This window comes from Egretta garzetta, unplaced genomic scaffold (genome assembly GCF_000687185.1).
Source record: "Egretta garzetta isolate BGI_Z169 unplaced genomic scaffold, ASM68718v1 scaffold197, whole genome shotgun sequence".
In the NCBI taxonomy this organism is placed as follows: Eukaryota; Metazoa; Chordata; class Aves; order Pelecaniformes; family Ardeidae; genus Egretta; species Egretta garzetta.
Genome location: NW_009260274.1, coordinates 371410 through 392725, shown reverse-complemented (window position 1 = coordinate 392725; position 21316 = coordinate 371410). Strand labels below are relative to the sequence as shown.

The 21316-nt window shown below is 36.6% G+C and overlaps 1 protein-coding gene across 4 annotated transcripts in view; it reads right to left on the bottom strand.

Annotated features, from left to right (window-relative positions):
- MGAT5 (alpha-1,6-mannosylglycoprotein 6-beta-N-acetylglucosaminyltransferase) overlaps positions 1–21316 on the bottom strand; it is a 130516-nt gene that overhangs the window by 46296 nt on the left and 62904 nt on the right. For all 4 annotated transcript variants that reach the window (XM_035897877.1, XM_035897876.1, XM_035897875.1 and 1 more), the window contains exons 4-9: positions 18162–18238; positions 16633–16722; positions 6306–6377; positions 5062–5223; positions 3215–3384; positions 2180–2314 (exon numbers count right to left, since the gene is read on the bottom strand). In XM_035897877.1, the coding sequence (XP_035753770.1) occupies positions 2180–2314; positions 3215–3384; positions 5062–5223; positions 6306–6377; positions 16633–16722; positions 18162–18238 (706 nt within the window). The remainder of the gene's footprint in view (positions 1–2179; positions 2315–3214; positions 3385–5061; positions 5224–6305; positions 6378–16632; positions 16723–18161; positions 18239–21316) is intronic.

Sequence of the window (21316 nt, the reverse complement as noted above, 5' to 3'; positions counted from 1 at the left end):
TAAATACAACTGAGTGAGAAAGCAAAGTTTGTAAAGAACAAAGACTATAAGGCAGCTTTATTTGTGATAATGCTTATTTTACTGGAATGACTTAAACAAAGACATAATTATGCTCTTACACAGGGCTTACTAGTTTTAACTTAAAAATGTTTTGATGACAAAATTTATGATGTATGATGCTGAGAGGAAAAAAAAAAGATTGCAAGAGAATCATCAAATAGGAGATAGCTTGCATGAAGCTATGAATTAATTCTTCTGCTCTAATCAATTATGGTGGTCTCTGCTAGACTCTGGACCCCATTTTGTACACTGAACTTGACGAACAGTATCAAGTAATTAGAGAGATTCCTGAGATACAACAAGTTTGATGAAAGGTCTACAGTACCTGAATTGTAAGTAATGATCCAAAACTCTACATTTATTTTGAAGAAAATCAAATTGAAGGAAAAGCAGTATATAAGATGTTCTAGAGGCAGGCAGAGAGGGGAAGTAATTTATTCCCCAGAACCGTGTGAGAATAAGCAATAATGAGCAGTTTGCAAAAAATGAGGCCAAGAAAAACACTTTAAAGAAAAGCTTAACAATATAAAACAATGGCTGGGGCATCTTTTGGAGTCTTCAGTAAAAGATTAGGCAAAAATCTCTCAAGAAGGACAAATAAATCCAATCTACTTTTCAGCATGGATATGAACTAGATGAGGTCTCCTTGCAACCCATGAAATCCAATGTTGTAGAATGAGGCATTAAGTAATTTATTTCTTCTTCAAAAGCCTAACAAAAACTCCTGTACTACCCTAAGGTATTTATTTGGAGTTAAATTTAATTCTACTCTTCTACATCAGAAAAAATCAGTCATTACCACAAATTAGGAATCAATGAAAAAAAGATTGACAACTTAAGATTTAATGATTAATGAAATAAGCATGAAAAATTGGAAGAGCTAATCTAATAATCATGGTGTATTTCCATATCTTCATTACAGAATATACCAAATAGGAAATTGAAAGCAAAGGGGAAGAACATTTTAAATTTGTAAGTATGGTTTTATGTCCTGACCACAGTACTGTATGTGATCGTCTAGTGACAATTACATCTGGCAGACAGACAACCAACTGGAGCTCAGTGGAAAATGGGATTATCTTTATTAGCAGGCTCCTAAAAAATAGAATATCCCTTTACTCCTCTCCTTCAAAAAAGAGATTAAGTGTAATCTAATCTGCAACGCTGATCACAGTACTCTCATTTAAAACTACACTGAAAAGATCCAATGCTCTAGAAAATCCTGAGAGAGAGAGAGAAAACAATTTTTCTACCTGCAGTGAACACCTTTCAATACCTTCCTTCAAGTAGGGTTTACTGGACTTTACGGATCATGAAACACAGCTAATTCAATTAGGTATAAAAAAATCAAAGTCAGTAAATTAGATTTGGTTTTATTTCATGCTGATATGTATTTGTACAACACATGGGATGCTTTATGATTTGAAGTTATTGTCAAAAAGAAATGTGGTTCTAAACCTGCAGACACTAAAAAGGCTGTACGAAGTGATTTCTTGTGACTGCCATCTTCCATTTCTAAAGGAAAGATGTTTATAGATTAAAGAAGCAACAACAACCACAGTTACCAGTAGGTTTATTCTTTAGACCTACCCCTGAAGACAACTTTCTGCCCATTATCTTAAGGGACTGAACAAAAAAAATTGCATTGCTGTCATTGTGCAATACAATTAGAATAGATAAATCTCCACAGTCATCAATCCAGTATGGCTACAAACACTGGCAAGCAAAACATGCCTTTGGTATTCCAACTAAACAATAAAATTCAATAATCTTTCAGCTCATCTACTAATTTAAAGGACAAAAGGGGGGGTTATAAAGAAGGGAGGGAAAGAAAGGCAAAGACGATGACTCAACAAGATAATACAATTCATTAAGATTAAAAAATGCTCAAATCCAAGAATCTCGAACTTGCGGGGCAGGGGATAAAGATGGTATGCAACAAACAGGTAATAGCCCCTTTATTCCTAAGAGTGAAAGACAACATAGAACCACATTTTTACTTTTAAATAAACTCAAATTCATGTGGATGTACTCACCTCACCTCAGTATTTTGACATGTATTAGTCAACAAAAGCTCTTTAACAAAGCAGTTAAGAGGTCAAATAATTGTTATACTTACTGATAATGTACCCATGATGGACCAAGGGTTTTCTTAAACTGAGTGAGTCCCACAATATCAATGTAAATGAGTTCTACAACTTTATCCCCCTGGGTAGGGCAGCCAGATCTGTTACCCACAACCTTCTTCATAATCCTAAACAAAGAAAAAAGGAATACAAAAAGCATTACTTTCCAAATACCTTGAATAAATCCTGTAATACTATTTATAACAATAATTTCCCTTTCCAAAGAAGCCTTTTCCCAAGGCTTTTCCAAATCAGGAACCACATAAGAACATTCAAATGCTAAAGGTGCTCAGCATTTATTAAAGAACTGTTTATACATCGGTAAATCGCTAATTTTCACTAAAAACCACACCTAGTTTAAACAAGAGAGTAACATGGTTGGAATGTTTAAAAATAGCGAGCTTTGAAATTATTTGAAGTAATTTTTGACTTCTATTGACAGCTTTATAGTATAAGAGCTCTCTATAAAATGATGCTGTCATGCTTGTTATAAAAAAATGGGAGTTACCAAAAAAGTGTATGTGCTCAAGCTCAAAACAGATGTTTTATGCCTAATGCTGAATAAGTATGCAAAGCAAGACATAGATGAGTGAGGTAGCAATTTGACCTAACATAAGCAATTAACCACATCAAAAGTAATGTGTTTAAAGGATTTAAACCTTTATTTTAAAATAAGATACTGAGTGAAGAACACCACAAACCAAAGAAGAGTGCACAGAATTAGGCTAGTCTGTAACATTTCCTATTGCAGCTGGTTAAAGCACCTGGAATGTTAAAGAATAAGCTGCTTAGTTTGAATTTTACAACATTCATTTATGAAGTCTCAGGAGCCTGAAGCTACAATGAAAACACATTATCCTTTTCATAGCACATATACTTAGCTCATGAAAATAATCTTATTGTCTGTTTAGTAAATTATCACTTTTATTTTATGCTTCAAGAAATTATATACTGTTAATAGAAGCTTCAAGAGTTTACAATTCATGGGGTTTTTATTCCAGTTTCAAAAGTCAAAGTAATCTCCTTACTCCTTGAGCTCTGCCAGTGAAGCTGAAATCCTGATGTCATGGCCCAATAAGTAGAGAGATGTAATTAAATCACTCCACTGGACTAATTCACCAAGTGGGCCTCCGCTAAACGCATTTTCTGCAATCTTGAATCCAGATTCTTTTGTCAAAAGCCCCAGATGAACAAGAATCTAGAAAGGAAATTCATATGTTAAGTTATCAACATTAAACATTCAACTACAATACCTCACAGCATTTTTTCTTTCTATTGAATTCTAACTATGGCTAAAAAATACTAATCAAAAAATTCCAATACTCCCATCCCAATAACTTTATCTTGTAATGTATCTCTAGAACAGTAATTATAAGAATGGTACTGCATTGTTTTGTGCTATTATCTGCCACCAGATCAGTAATTAAACCCCCCAAATCAGTGTTATTGACAAAATAATCTGTAATTCTGCACAGCAAGTTGTGGCTCATATAAACTTATTTTGATTGAATAACGACTTATATTCTCAAGTAGGATAGACTTGCTTATGCAAGACAGTATAGTTAAGGAAGGTTGTATTGTTGTGAACAAGCCATTAAGAACTTGGAAAGACTGCGTAACAGTTAACAGGATGCTTTCCAACATTTCCTCTCCATTGCCATTGGAGGAGAGTTTTCTCTGTAGTCCTTGGAACCTGTGCTTGCTTTTCTAACGAAGCACAGAAGTTGAGTTCCAAACACTTTGATGCACATCTGGACTGCTATTTGAATGTGGGTACATACAGTGTCAAGCATAAAAATTCCCCAACATCCAAAACCCTTTTCCCTGACTGTTTAAAAAGAAGCAACATTCAAAAAACCATTTTGTTCTAATCCCTTGCAGCTCCCAGGACTGAACTGGACATATTAAAATGAAATGACTGTATGTTTTAAAGAGCAACCTCAAAGGACTTTTAAAAGCAAAGAATACGCACTAGAGCATCCCATCAAAACAGCCTGTGCAGGACAGTACTGCTGTTTATTCTTATGTATTCTCAGATGTTATATTTCTTTAATAAATCGGCCTGGAGGGCTGCTTGAAAGAGAAGGGTTGCTCCTTGACAGAGGGTGAACCTACTCAAGGGCTGTAGTATGTGACAAACATTAGAGCTGCAACATGGAGCCTACACCTCATGTTAGGACTTAGAATCTCAAGCAAGGAGCTGAGCTGCAGCCAGCCAGGCTTAAGAGAGGGTAGAAACATGACTGTGCATGACCCACTGTCAACTGGGACTGGCCCCAGTAAGAACAAGGCAGGAAGAGAAACCATTGTTGTGTTTACAACTTTGGGCTTTATCTTAACTAGTTAATTAAAACAACCAAACAAAAAATCAAATAAAATAAAACTTTTCACTTCAAGAATCTCACAGTTTTTAAATTGAACTAATTACAGGATATCTAAACTGATCCAATCCAAAGTTGTGGTCAACTTTAAGTCTACTCAAATCCAAAACAGAAATACATCATTTGTACAAAGAAGATGCACAACTGTTGCTTTCTAAGACTACGTAAAACACTCCAGTGTCATCAGCTTTCAGTAAATTCCCAGTTTCTCCCTTTAGAAACTTCTACATAGTCTCTATTTTACCCAAAAATAAAGAAGTTAGAAAACTTACTCAAAGATTGACTCATGGAAAGTATGTAAAACTATTTGTAAAGCAAATACTTATTGTAACAGTAATTCAAACAGTGAAATACTTCTTGAAAAGAGGCACAAGTATAAACACAAGCCTTTTAGACATATTTGGTATTTCCACTCTGAAGTTACTTCTGGAAGAAGAGGCTTAAAAGAGCCTGTATGACTGCAACTTTTAGGAATGAAAAATTTTTTTGTTTACCTTTTTTCGTTTTCTCTTCTCCAAATTTTGTTTTTCTGCAAGTGATTTAATTGCTTCAATCCAGGTATCAGCCATTCGTCTGATGCGTAACATCATCCACCTGAATTCCTCGTGTCTTGACATCATTTTGTAGAGATTATCAAAGTTGATACGAATTTCAGCCTTCAGCATTAAAAAAAAAAACCTCAAACCATTAGTTATTCTTCAAATAGCGTAATTTCTAGAAGTGAATAAGCTTCTCAAATGTGAACTCTGTGCTTTACATTCCTCATTATAAAAAAATAGAAAAAAAGGATACATTCCTAATGCTAAAGTCGAGATTTTAGTTCAAATATTCAAGATATTTTTAAACAGACTTTTCTAAGCCACATAAATTACTGTTATTTTTATTAGTAGCATTTGGTAGCCCCAGAATACGTTTGCAATGTTCAAAATGTATTTATTTCTGCAATATAAGATTTGGTTTTGTTGGTGTGTTTCAAAATGAGGTTAAAGTATCTCTAAACCACGACATAAAATCAAAACATTATGCTGAAGATTCACGTATATCATGAATCTTCCAAATACAAGGAAGTCTCCTATGATACCATGAAGAAAGAAACATTACTAGAGTATAAATTTTAAGGGAAATATTAATTTTAAAGCTACACTGATCTAAGAACAATCGCTTTTACAAAATGAGACAGCCTATATCAAATTATGTAAGCAATGTTCATATACAGCCCAGCAATTATCTTAAAATACCTAAGTGCTACATAATTACGCTGTAACAGTTTAGAAACAACTCTGCATGCTGTAGAGTTTTTAACGGAAAAAAATTAGGAGCAATCAAAACGTTACTGCAAAACTGAAGCCTCTTCTGCTAAGGCATTTTTATATATAAGGCCCAGATTTAGTGGACAATAAAAATGGATGGTTTCACATATGGTCACTTAACACTGGTGAACAGTCTATGGATTTGTAATTTTTCCTCAGTATCTGTGTATGATATTTCATAAATATGAACACAAAAATGTTGTTAAGGGAAATCTACCACCAAGACTGCAGCACGATACAATGACTGGAGAAAATACACTATGAGCTATATACGTATAGTCAAGGATGTTTCCCTTCAGTTTTGAGGATTTGAGGAATAACAATGGTAAATTCTAGTCTTATTAGCATTGATGTGTCACAGGATTCCAGGATCTTTTGCATGAATCACAATTACTGAATTATTTCTCATGTGTCAATGTCACTCTTACCACTGTTTTTTGATCAGTTTCTTCATTAGGATTTTTTGCTCTCCAAGGTAAACGAGGACACCAGTTTTCAACCTGTAAAACAATCACATGAAAATAAGTCATTCTATTCTACTTTCACAGCTGGTCTACCAAAATCTCTCACTACCTTTATATTATACCTTTCTGTGGCTTAAATAAGGCATCAGCTGATTAGTAAGTAACTGCAAGGTAAAACTAATTTTTGCAAGAAAAGCTTAAGAAGACTTTTGCAATTCAGCACTCTTTTAATCTTGCAAATTTGCAACCAAAAGTCACATTTAGATATTCATTCATGATAACGAACACAGGATATAAAACCCTTTCAAGACAGAGGTCAGCTGTTAAAAGCTCTAAATAGGGTTTATCTGAGCAGTTCCTAAATGTTTTCAAAAAGCACTAAGTTTTCTTATGCTTCTAGACCTTAAAAAAATACATATTTTGGAACATTTCCCATCCCCCTAGAATACCTTTATAAAAAGGGAAAGCCTGATGAAACTCAAGGATCAAAGTTCTACCTTGTAGCAATCTAGGCAAAAGTTGAAAGAATAAACGCAAAGCCACCCTATTTGAAGGGTCTAAGTAACATAAGTAACAATATCCGCAAGTACTAATAGCTGTAATTCTTAGATAAACAGTCAGTGCAAATGCAGTACTTCTACTACTGTCTACCAGAAAAAAAAAAGTACAACAGCTAGTAGTTAGGGAAGAAACAGGATGCAAGTCACTGAAAGCTCCTGTAGTCTCCCTCCTAGGGATCTTGTTTGTCTTGTAGACTTTATTATTCACATGCCTTAAGAAATTAAACCATTCACTCCAGGGAAGAAGGAATCTCACTGTTGGAGGCAAATCCGTGAAAACAGAAACATAACTGTACTGTGAAAAGGGAGAAATGCAAAAATTTATAGGCCAGCTAAGACACCCATCACTGCTGATTAAGTTCACAACTCCCAGAGAATTAGAAGTCAGAGTTGCTCTTATGGTTCCTCCAGTCATAGACCTGTCAAAACACAGTTTTAGCTTAATCATGCTGCAGTAAGCCTGAAGCATTAGAGATTAAAAGCTTAAGATCATACCAAATGATTGCCTAGAAGACCAGTCACATGAAAATAAATTAGCAGACATCATAACCTCATCAAAGAGAAGAATTGTATCAAGCATAGGTTCCTCACACAAATTACATAGAAGCATTAATTTGAATGCTATGACAATCCACTCAACGTATTTAATACAACAACTGAAAGCAGTGACTTGATCAACCTTGTTTGAAAACATCCAATTCTTCAGTGGTCCCCAATTCTGGAAACATACTAGAAATTGTAGCAATCAACAATCTTAACTTTTACTAATGTAAGTTGTGGAATTGTTGGTAGAAGAGAGTTGCTAGCTCCGTATTACAAATCATGTACGGTCTCAATCTCTCTCCTTTTAATAATACAAATAATTTTTAGTTATTCCTAGCATTAAAACTGGTCTATATTAATATATAACATTTCAAGGACTACTGTATGTGCCACTTTTCTGGCTTCATGTGTTTCACATCACGCCATCAGGCATCCTAAAGGAACTGAAGATTTTTCAGAGCTGCCAAGAAACACAAATACAGTTCTTTCGCGCTTTTAGAAATATTTGCTCTACTCTAAGTTACAGTAATTCTAATCACAAATAAACACTTAAGGATTAGTTCCAAAGTAATATCAGTATATGCAGTTGGTCTAGCATTCATTTTTCCGTATTGATATTCAGTCGATTCCTCTTTTCATCGGAAAGATGAACTTAATTCACTGGAGGATTTTTAAATACATACTCTTCAAAATATGCCAGTTGTTTTGTTGTTTTCAGGACTGATAAATGCACTGGGAAGAATGCACAGGCATTCTCTTACAGAAAAAGGAAAGAATTCTGCTCATTTTTATGAGCCAATGGCTCACAAAGAGTTGTTAGATAGAAGGATAATAATTAACAAGAGCACCAAGAAAGCAAAGATGAAGCAAACAAATCTGGCATATCATGGGAAGGGGAAAGAAGAAAAAACCTTATTAAATTAATATATTGACTGAAGGGAAAGTGGGGATGAAGAGGCAAAATATTGACTGACAAACTAGCCAAACTAGGATTACTTTAATAGTGAATTTCAGGTATTCTTGGGCAAAAAAGATCGGGGTATACATGCCCCTAACATGGAAACATGATAGCAAACCTAGCCAAAATGCTAATACAAATTCTGTTGTTCAGAACATGAGTTAATTTTGCAGATAATTAAAGAATCAACTGGAGTTAATAAGTCATGGTTCCAAGACAGACTGAGAGGAAAATCAGAATACAATTAAGAGTGATGGCATCAGGCAGAACACTCAACCACTCAACCGTGTTCATGCACCAGAAGTCACTTCTAGACCATAGTAGATACTATCAGGAACACACAGAGTGAAGAAAGCAGAAGTGAAACACTATAGCAGGGAAATCTACTGAAGTTGTAACATCTGTATTTAGAGGTGCTAGGTACTCAAGAAATACCACACTTCTAACAAAACCAAGTTTTCAGAGGAAACAAAGATACTTCTCTCATCTCCGGTTCTTGCTTCCTTGTTCAGTGAGAGCTGCAGATGATCAACAGTTTATATATGCTTTGGTAGAAGGGAGAGGGATTTCAACCTACGCAACTGCACAACGTACCTAAGACTTCAGAGGCAGCCTTTGTAGAACTATTGGAAAAGGAAACTATAGCACTGACAGGCTTCCACTACAGAATTTAAAAGCCTGCTGATTCAATGATACTTATACAAGATACCTAGCATACTGCTAAGTTTTATTGCTGCTTTCCCCAAAAAAACAAAGTAACTGCATTTTTATATGTATTCCAAGTAAAAAGCTTCCAGTTAACTGTGATTTTGCATTGCACTATGTAAAGTTAAGGTCTACAGCAGTAGAAAACCTCAGTAAAGACTGCTTAAAAATCCTGTAAAGAAATACTACTCAGTATTTTGTGTCAGAATTAAAAGCAACAGTTTGCACTAACCCAGACGTGTAGCAAAATGAACTTTGTGTTCCTCTCCACTTAGCCCCATGTAATGATACACAGTCACGCAGAATATATACTACTTCTGTTGCGTCATTTCTGAAAGATGTGTAAAAGTCATCTACACTGGCCTTTTTCAAGACAACCACTTTATGCTCTTTCACTCCTTGGCCTTCCTCTCTAGCTCAATGTACCAGTATTCAATTCAAACTGAGCACTTAAGCATTTCCTGTCCAGAACATGCAATTTCTCACATTTAAGCCTAGGAACTACTTCTAATTGCAGCTCTGGGCAGGACCTACAGTTTCATGAGAACTTCAGATGACCTGGCAAGTGGGTATGTGGGTTGGTTTGTTTGCTTTTTAAAGAACCAAGTATTGCCACTTTGGCTAATCACTTCAGGGTTTCTCATACAGACCACCACAAGGATGCCTATAACTAAATATGAAACCTAAGTGGTTAAGTGATTTTCCTGGTTGCCTTGCATGACCCAGCTATGGTCCACAACAGTCAGTCTAGTGGTACTCGTCATCTCTGAACAAGTCCTGCAGCTGTTTTTCTCAGATTCAGACTATTAACCACTGCCATGGGAACTCGTTTGAAAATAAAGATGCGTGCTATAGTTATCAAAAAAAGGCTCATGAAATGATCTTTTTCCCAGCAAATACCAGTGAAGACTTAATCCATTTTTCTCAGACTTAACGATGTAAGATAAGTACAAGTCAGGTCTTATTTCAGTGAGTATTAACTTCCAACTGTACATGTGGGAGAAAGAAAGGTAAAGAATGTCTAAAACTGCTCAGATTGACTTGAGTGGAGGCCTTCAGTCTCCTTAATCTTGTGTGACAAATAAGCACCAACAGCAATGCAAACTCTGTGAAAACACCTGGTGCCTGGAACTTGCTGTTCTCCTCTTGCTCCCAAATTGCCCAAAGAAAGCCTATCAGCTTTCATTGAAACTACCAGGGATGAGACAGAGATAGGGCAGAGAATGTGACAGGAAGAATTAAAGGCTTAATAGAATCATAGAATCATAGAATCATAGAATGTTTGTAGTGCTTTGGCTGATTTTGTATTGTACCACTAACTCTTAACAAAAAAGTTTGCAGAAAATGCAACAACATTAAAGCATAACTTGTCCTAGGCCAGGAATATTTGTGATTAAATAACATGTACAATGGGAAAAAAAGTGTGTGTCCATATACATACATTGTGTGTATAGATGTATGTGTATGTATATGATTATAAAGGGGAAGATGATACAGCATGTGCTAAGGCTGCTGTATGCAGTTACAAATCTGGTATTGTTCCTTTCATACACACCTTTTCTCTATCATTGGCAATGATGACAGAAAGCATTATGATATCACTAAATGGGTCCATCACAAATGTTTAAATATTTCAGCTTTATATTTGTTTAGGTACAGAATATCCATGTGCAACAAACCCTAAGTTTGAGCAAGGAGAAGCAGAGCAGCAGCGTCCATTTAGATCCTGCTCTTCAACTTGTTTATACATTTCTGTTCAATCATTTAAGACAAAACACAAACCTTGTCTTCAAAGAAGAAACAAGGAGTCCTCTTCCCCCTTTCCAGGACAACTTTCCTCTTACTGGGTTAGCATCAGTCCTTTCTCTAGCTTATTATTTTTATGGCCACAAACTGTTACACTGTCACGGCACATGACTGTATAGAAAGGATGTTATATCAGACTATAGATTAGAAGTAAATTGTGAAGCAGCAACTGCAGATTTGAAGACTGACCATTTTTCGGTTGAGTGATACAAATGCTATTCAGAACACACTATATTTATCCTTATATGGTCATATTTTTAGTAAGACCAGCTGTGTTTCCCTTACCTAGTGTTAAATTCAATGCCCATCAAATGCATTAGGTGGTCTTCGATCACACTCAGGAGACTAGATCCACCTGAGAAGTCAAGCGTTCCCTACCTGGTTTTGAATTGCAGTAGACACAGCACTGTCCAGAGCATATGTAGCTAGCTCCATAAGGTTAGGCTGCATTGTACTTCAAAAGTGCAAAGTTTAAGTGATACGTGATTCCAGATATTTGTGAAAAGTCAGTGTTCTGAACTGCTCTGGGGTGTGAATGCCCAGATTCTGATTAAACTGAACTCGAGAGTTTCTCTAATCCCTTATCACAGACAATCTACTCTCACAGTGACTGTACATAGCTTACCAGTAAGTGACTTAACACCAAAAACCCCCAAACTTAAGAAATTAGAAGAGTATGTTTTATAGAAGTTTTGCAGGTATCTGTTCCAATAACTCTTCCTCAGAAACACAGTGAAACTGAAGGGAAGTCAAGACACTATATTGCAGAGCAAGGACTTAAGCACAAGGGATGTAAGTATACACTGCCAGCAGTTCTCCACATCCAAAATCTCAGGAAGTCCTTTATGCTTTTAAAAAGTCATAATGGGAGTTTAATAAAGCAGAAGCTGAAGGGTATTCTCTCTAAACACCTGGCATAATCTTCATTTTGGACTCTTCTGAAGGGCAGGTGCAGCCCATCTACAGGGAAAATGAAACAACTTTCTTTGCACATCAGGTGAACAACATTATTGCTCAGTGTAATTCTATCCGTGGTGAAGTGCTGCTATTAAGTATCTTGTATCAGTCCCAGAACGGGAAATTTAAAAAAAAAAACCAAACAAAAAAACCCAACCAGAGCTACAATATCTGGTGAAAGAAGGTGCATCTTTAAATTTATTAAGGCAGTACAAAAGCAGGCAGAGAATGCTCATAATGTTCACTTAGAAAATCCATTTGAGAATTTGTTGTGAAAGAACTGCTCCCATTGGGAAGGTGACTTTCGTAACTCCTCTGGAAGCTGTAATACCTATCTTTTGTTTAGCATTTCCTCAGTGATAGGTAGTAATTTTGAAGATGCTACAAAAATCTGTGGTGTGCAAGATGACTGCCTGCCTGTTTAATGAAATGGAGGAGTGTACAGGTAACTTTGGATCTGGGTGTTTCCAAAGACAATCCCAAACATTGGATGTTAGCTACCCACAGTCCTAGTGACAATGCCACACAAAATTTTATACACAGCCATCAATCAACAATTGGTCTTTTATCTAACCTCAGTAATATGCACGAGATTTGATTCCTTTCTTACATTATCATCTATGCTTTTTCCAACAAGACAGAAAAATACTAATCCTGGTTTAAAATGACTGAAGTAAAACAGATAACTGACCCCCAAATCACCCAAATCCAGGCCAATATGCTAATGGATGATCTGGGAACAAAGTATTGACTACCATTAGCATTTCAATTTCTTAGGGACACATGTAAGATGACAAAAAAAGTTCAAGCTTTTGCTGCTTTGCATTTCAGACAACAATACTATTTTTGTCAATTTTCTGAGTAATTGTGTGGTATTCAAAGAAATTGGTTTGATGTTAAATTACAATGAAGAAATGCAAATCATTAAGCCACCTCAATGTCAGAAATTAGATTACATGTGCAGCAGAAGTTGCAAAAAGGGAGACTTCCACACAGATGCTAGCAAACTGCAGTAAACAAGCAAAACCACAAGGATTTGGGGAACCTGTGTAATTACAATTTCCAGGTGTTTTCACTAAAAAATACCTCAGACTACAGCTTGCAGTCTGGAAACAAACCCACATGCAAAATCACCTTCAGTTTGTGTTTTTCTGCTCCATGTCTCAAAGCAAAAGTTACACTGTAAAGAAAAATACTATTGCAACCAAAGCACGCTGTGTCCATCAAGTCTGAAGAACTGAAAACAAGAATTCTCTCCAGTGCTATACTAGCAAACAGGCAAGAGTCTCAAAGACTGGTCTTTGAAACAGTTTTAGTCTTTTGAAGTGTTGTATCCACTTCCAAGATGGGTACCAAACATTGTGCTTGCACCGGAAAGCTGAGCTGGAGATCCAAAGTCTGGGATTTTAATGAGATCTGCCCAGCTCCAGCAGGTAAAAGTCAATGTAATGGCCCCTGGGTGGTGGTAACTTGCACTGCAGCTACTGGCTGACCAGCAGGCACAGCAGCAGTCCCAGTCCTGTGTGGCAGGCAGTTCTCTTGGAGAAAGCACATATCTGAATAAAGAAAAGCAGTGATAAGAACCCTCCACTTTTTTTTTTTTTGTTAATCTGGGAAACTGTGTGAAAAATTCATTTTTTAGAAGATATTTTTAAAAGCTTCATTCTTCAGCTGCAAAGTGACATTTTGCAGTGAAATGTATTTTTGTACTGTCTAGAAATTAATTTTTTCGCATTTCTCCCCAGAGGCAATGCCATCCATGAAAATTTTAACTGTGCCAGTGACATGATTACAGTGTTAAACAACTGGCTTTTTCATCACTAAATTATAAGTTTAAGGAAATAAGTTAAAAGGAAATAACTCTTCTCAATAGGCAAGTTTGTATAACTCTTAAAAGGAAACAAGCCCCAACTATCCAGGAACCTTAAGAGTTAGCTTAACTTGCTTTTCAATTTTCACTACTTCTAATCCCTGTCTTGCTCTGTTATTCAAGAGAATGTAAGTCTGGTTTTGCTATTCAAGCCATTTGTGTCTCTTCCAGTCTTCAAAGGCTCCAGCGCAATTAGTGTTATGAGGACTGTACGGTTGCATATCATCCACCAGGAGTGATCCAGTGACTGCAGTAAAGCAGCAAGACAGAAGTGCAAAAATGCTTGCAGCTTTATCTGTGAGTCTGTACAGGGGACAGCTTCAAATAAAAAACATAAGCCTGGATGTGCTGGATTGCTTCTTGCTTTCCTGCTGCTGCCATGCTCGCCTCCTGTTCTGCCCAAGCAGCCAAGACAGAAGAAGAGAAGAGTGTTCAGCTAGCTGTTCTCGTGTCCCTGCAGGGGTGCCATCTAAAGCAAACCAGAGGAGGCAGAACTGCTAATGCTTGCGCTCGTGCAGGCTCTTCAGAAGAGATGACTTGAGGCAGCCCAGATTTTGACTGCACTGCTTCTATTTTGCAGACACACGTGGTGGAAACAAAACAAATACATGTGACAGGTACCCCAAGCTTTGTTTCTAAACCTTTGCATGAACTGTGGGCAAGTTACTTTGTGCCTCTGTGGTTCTGACCCATATTACACACCCAAATGTAATATTTCTGGCTCCTTTGTTTACAAGTTTAGAATTGCATTATAAAAGTGCTAGATGAGTGTAACATAATACCCTAACTGAACTGCTTCACACGAAAAAAGTAGATCCAAAAAGAGTATGAAGGAGCACAGGCGCTTGTCACACTAGATTGCAGAGGTGATTTTAAGAGCGAAAGTAGACATATGCACAATTTGATGCATATTCTGTCATTTCAAACTAGGGTTGTGCATAATTTGATGTATGTATTGCCTTTTCAGGCAGAGGATGTGTACACAACCATCTTATTCCTATACTGTAACCTTATAAGAAAAAAATCTTAACAGTAATATCCTTCCAGTACCCTAATGCATTTTAATATTTTAAATCAGCAGTTTTGACTTGAGAGCTCTGTAGACACATTCATCATTCAGTTGTGCAACCCTACGATAAACTGTCAACTCTTCATCACTGTCCACTTTGACAAATTACTCTCGCAACAGCATTCCCAAGTTATCCTTAGCAGCCAACACACCTCATAAATCCACATCATTGTAGTGTTATTAGAATTTCATTTCATGCTTGCATTCGCAAACATTTAAGCTTTCAACCTCTGCTGCTGGGCATTAATCATGGAATTAATCATAGGATTAAGAATGCCAAATTTAAACTCAAGGTTAATAACATGCTCACCCAATATTAGTTTTACATTCTGTCATGGGAGAACACTTAAAAAAAAAAGTACAAGACCTTTGTCTGAAGTTCCCAAATATACACACAGACTAATTGTACTGTTGTTCCATTATGAAATGAGAAGTTGCCCAAGTTCAAGATTGCTGCTTAAAGAAAAATTTCAAGTCCCTAGACCCTTGAAAAAACAAGCATATGGCCTCTATACCTCTGCTTGCATTCTGCCATGAGGATGAGCTGAAAGATCAATTGTGAAAAAAACTAACAGCATGAACTGAGTTTCTGAAACTGATGATCCAAGAAGATTGTCACAGAAAATACTGTGGTTTAACATAAATACAAAATAATAAATGCCATTTAAGAATATTAGATTCTCACATTCAGTTGACATGTATCCTCGTTTTTAGGATACATCTGCATTAAAAACATGAAGCACCATCTGGTTGACAGAATACTACTGCGCAAATGTAACTCCACTGATGCTAAAACATAACCTTTTAGTAGAAACTTAGATCAACTTCATATGATTATGAAACCATATCTCTACTTTCTATGATAAATAACAGGATAAATAATATAGTCATCCTATATCTTTTACTTCCCCAGCTTTATACCCATAAATAAATCAACACTTGGTAATAGCAATGGAATGAGTCAAATTCATGATTCAACCCAGCCTTTTTTATTTCTTCAGATCTGTGTTTTGGATATGCATTTAACTATTACTGGTGCTTAAAGCAATGCCCCAAAAACTTCAATGACAGTCAACTGAGTAAATTAACAGAAACTGCTTTCATTACAACTGAGTTACTTATGTAACACTTACTGTATTAGTCTCAGATACGTAATTTAAAAACCCAGCCCCTCCCCCCAAATCCTGCAGAGACTCCACAATTAATACCAGTTTGCAATTCTGCAACCACATTGGCTCTCACAGTTCTTTACAAGCAGTAAGCCACCAGATATCAGTGCTACTTCCAAGATCAGCTGCTGTAAGTTATCAAAATCTTAGTAATAATAAAGAACAGGTCAAGCGCCAAGATCTCTGCAACTTCACTCGAAAATGTGGCTTTCAGGTTGTTTTGTTTTTTTTTTTTTAACAGACTCTGCAATTCATGAACAGTGGCCATGCTTCCTAGGAGAATGTACCATCTAGTTCCACTTTCCAAATTTTACATCCCAAATGCCTCAGAGGACTGAACAGGCCTCCTGTTCAGAGGCAAGGATCTATGACTGAATTCATGCTTCAGTTAAACAGGATAACTAGTGTGGACTCCCTGTACAGTTGCTGTTTACATCACTTCAGTTATAAACATTAGAATTCCCCAGGCTAGAAACACCTGGAGGACTTATGAATAATAGCAACACACTTCATAATAATTCTGTTTTAATAGCTTTTTCCTCTGTAGAGAATTTTTCTGAAGTTATGATTTCTTTTGAGAAAAGTTTGCCGACAGTTATCAAAAATATCGAGGCACTATGATGTTCCCCTTCTGCAGATTAAAAGATTACTGACCTCACTGAGGTAAATAAAAAAGGAGCATGTGGACCCATCTACACCGTAACTTGCATAACAGGGATCCGATCGCCACATATCTTTCATCCACTGCAACAGAACAAAAACATACTCTGTTAGGTTTAAGTACGATGTAATAACTCTGTACTATTTCACATTGAACTCAGGAATCACAGGGGAAAGCTGCAAGCGACTATACCCAACCAGATAAAATCACAAATAACAAAAAAGGAATTTCATTAATATTTTGGAGCACAATCCACCTCTGCATTCAGCTACACTGGGGAAGGAACTACATAACAGAAGTGAGCACAGTTTATACAAACTGGTAGCCAGGCAAGCAGAGGCAAATATCAAAAGGAAAATATAATCAGGATCCAGACATATGGGTGTGGCTGGAGTTGACTGCATTGCTCCCCCGTGTTACACTTGCTCTGCAATTTAACAGATCATTTTAGCTACCAAGATTGAAATCTGCCTGATTCTGCCAAGAATCTGCCATTTCTGCAGAAGCAATTCATTTAAATTCATATTTTAATATTCAAATAATGTATTACATAGCCACTATGCAGCCAGTTTGTCAAAATGGATCAAAACACAGACCAGAGATTTAACAGTTTTTCAGTTTTTTAAATACTATTGCCCAAGAATTTTATTTAGAGAAAAAAGGCAACATAATTTCACATATACTTTGGTAGTTATTTTTTTTTCACTTCCAGAAATAAATTGTAATACTTGATATTTAAGAGTCCAGCGATTTTACTTTTGTCCCTTACTACAAAAATAGTATCCTTATATTTGAAATGTGTTGGGGGGAACCCTTCATCTCTGCAAGTTTTGCTTTTTGGTTTCAAGGCGTGGGGGTTGTTTTTTGGTTTTGGGTTTTTTTTTTTCTTTCCAGCCAAAGTCTAATGGCTCTCAATACCTGGCCTTTCCAACTGCATTATTCGTAAATTATAGGATTTATGTAGACTCAACTGTGAACCCAAAGTTCTGGTTGCACACCTAGTGCAGTGCCTAGCTTGTGAGCAGAAGCGGCAGAATGCTTTTAACAGAAAAGGGGAAGGGAGGAACCAGACAGAGCTGTTGGGAAAGAAGTGTAAACAAATGTCTTGCTGAAACAGAGAAAGGACTGGAGTGAGGCACAGACAGAATCCCAGTCCTGGGGTTGGGGAACGCCAAATGACTCATAATGGGGAAGAAAACAGGGCTTTTCAAAAAGGAGAAGAAAGCTTCTGAATAACAAGACAGCATTCAAATAATAAGGCATTTTATTAAATAGTATAGCATTTTAATATAATATGGCATTTTATGCCTGTCTTAACAGGATGCCACTTTACTTCTTTGCAGCAGTAGTGTTAAAGGCTTAAGGTAAGCAGTGCTGTAGTGACACCCACTCCTAAATATCCTCTTTTCTTTTTTGACCCAGTTGTTCTTGCTTTATGCCATTGTCTGAGTAGTGACCTCTTGCAACATATGTTCAGTTTTTAACAGAACACACATAATAAGATTCAAAACAGTTCAGTTACCTTTATTTTCCCTTCACAGTGAGGAAAACCATCCATAGGAGGCAATTCACACTGTTCTTGAGCTCCATTTATGAGATCTAAAGAGAAACATAGACCATAACTTAATTTCATTTTACAGTTCTGACAGATAGCCTAATGAATCCTTCCTTTTATTTTCATGAATCCACAATCCAGACTGACTGAAGAGTCCTACTGTGTAGTATTTGTTATAACATTAAAACTCAGTATGCTCTTTTTTGACTCTAGGAGAAAATGGTTGCATAGATTTCAATTCTGACTTGCAGTAAAAGTGCTGAATTACAAAACCTGCTCTATGAAGACTCAAAAATTAAGCTAATCCATACTGAAAATAATAAAAAGCAAAATACATTCCTAATCAAAGTGTGCTTGCAACAATTTGTTTCTGATTCTCAAACATTTGTAAGACCTATATTGCTCTTAAACATAAACCCTAGATTTTCAAGTTCTGTTATCATTTCATCAAATACCCATGATCCGCAACTTGGCATCAGATACATGACCCAATTAATAAATGGTGCAATACGATCTAAATTTACAGCAGAGTAGCACCACATCGCATCTCACGAGAAAAATTTTCTATGGTCTCCCAAGAATTTTTTTCTTCTTTGCCTAAATCTATATTCTAGATTTGTGCAACACATTAAAGAGTATAATACAGAGCAACACTTCTAGCCCATGAGCCAAGGAAAAAGAAGCAGTTTTCAAGGACATTACCACATCAACTCCAGGATGGGACTTCCTTCTAAGAACTTTGAGAAACCCTCTAATGCAGGCCTTTAAAGCGAGAAAAATGATTAACACGGTGGAGAGATTCTTGCCAAAGGCAGTGGAGGATAAGGTTTTCAATTTAGGTAGTTCATCCCAGAGTTATCTAAATTATACCTGCATCATTTCTGGCTTTTCCCATGGGCAAGAATCAAGATCATTAAAGCCAGCCATCCATCAACCTAGGAACACTTCATGCTATGGCAGATACAGCGCATGACTTCACCCAGAATATGCTAATTAGAGATGTTAGAAAAAAAAGGCTGCAGCACTAGAATAGAGTAGGGACAAGATCAGTGGACAAGTTAGAACACTGTATTACATACAAAAAAAACCCTCCTGATTTATGTATTTTCCATTTTTTTAAAAATAGGTTCTTTTAAACTTAAATGTGAGTGAAGCGTTGCAAAATGGAGTGGATGGGGAAAGACGACTCAGGCCGGCAAGACGATACTTATTTGGCAGTCGCTGCAGCAGCAGTAATTTGACAAACTGAGCTGTACTGCCAATGACAATAAGATGGAAGCAAAGTAGTTTTTAAGATGACTTTGTAATTTCAAATCAATAAACACTTTCAAAATATTCTCCCTTATCTTCTTATCCTTACAGGATTCTTGCAGACTAGACCACTGACATTTATGGCTCTGATTTCTGCTCCAAGTAAGAACATACAGAGCAGGCATACAGCTATCATCAATTTAAATGTATATTCTAAATTCAGTCAGTGAAGCTAGATAACAGTGGGACTTTTTGCTTTACTGTTCAGGAATCAGACTTTCCACTCAAATCACACTGAAATCAGTGCCTAAGATCAAACACTAACAAACCTACCTTAAAACAATAAAAGGCATGGTTAAAATGATGGCAATTTTCATTAATAAATATAATGCCATTAGAAGAGCTTTATGGTCTAAACTGTGGGCTGCTTTTTTTTTTTTTTTTTTTAACAAACTCATAAGTCTGAATACAAAATAAGTTACAGACCTTTTCATAAGGCACATCAAATCTGTGAAAATTCAGATCTTCCTAAAACATAAGAGACCTCTTAAATCTATGATATAACACCAGAGATGCAGTTCAACCACAGGGGAATTTCAACTTTCGTCATCACACAGAACTTAAGGTTGGAAATTCTGAATGTCTGGGCCATTCTATTCAATCAAACAAGCCTTCCTATCAACTTCAGTTGCATTTGGACAAGTTATACTTGCCACACTCGAAGTTTTTTCTGCTTCCCCCCCAGCTACTATATATAGAACCAAGCAACTGTAGTTAGCAATTTTCAGAAAGGTAAGAGAGAGTTATTAAACCCTTAAAGAGAAGGTATTATTAACGGCATTCAGCGTGCACTTCCACAAAGCTTTTCCATTGCAACAGTGCTTTCTTAAGGGGTATCCTTCCTCAGCCACTACCCACCCCTCAGTATGCCAGCACTACCATTCACTTGACTCTTGGTTAGTCACTGATACGGTATCGGTTAAAAATAGTTCTTGCCCAAAAGTATTACTTGAAACCAGAAACATTTTGATTAGCATTACAGAAGCAGCAAAGCAGAGGTGGGAATGACAGTTCCCCAGGGGCTGCAGCTGCAGGAGGTGCTGCTGGCACAGCCTAGCAAAGCCACTTAGGAAAGCATAACATACAGTCTTTGCACTGCTTGCTCTGTGCTAAACAATCGTCCTCTGCAAGACGGTCATTCCTCCTTAGACTTGACATTACTCCTTCAGTTCCTTATTTGTCAAAAGTAGAAAAGTACTCAAGAGCTGCTCTTCTGCCCTTTCTGTTGATTGGAAGGTATAGCTTGCCAACATGAAGGATACATACACTTTGTCTTCTATCTCAAGCTAACTGTGCTATCATATGACTGCCTTCCAGTTCAGAGGGTTAAGTCAAGCAAACCCTCTCTTCTTAAGTCCCTTTAAGTACTGGGTAATACATAAACAAAAGCTGTAATTCTTCATTTTACAGCATAAACATCTAGTGTGCCAAGTTTATCACTTATATCATATTGCATTTTAATGGGTATCTCGTGATCTGTCAAAGAAAGGAAGGATGGAGAAAAAAACCCTACAAGATAAAGCAAATGGCCTTATTTTTGATAGATACACAACTGTAGTCTAGATACCTCTTTGTTTCTATAATGTGTAAACACATTTTCTGCATGCAAGTGTGTTTTTGTAGGTGGGCAGTGATCTTTCCTACTGTTCATAGTTCAAAAGGTTTTACGGGATCCATGTGTTTGCAAGATCTACTAGCAAGAGTAAGAATTGCCTTCTTACAACAGTCACATATTGCACCCACCGTACACTCTTCCACTGGGATGATTTACATACAAAACAGCATACTGATCTCCCCAAGATAATCTATAT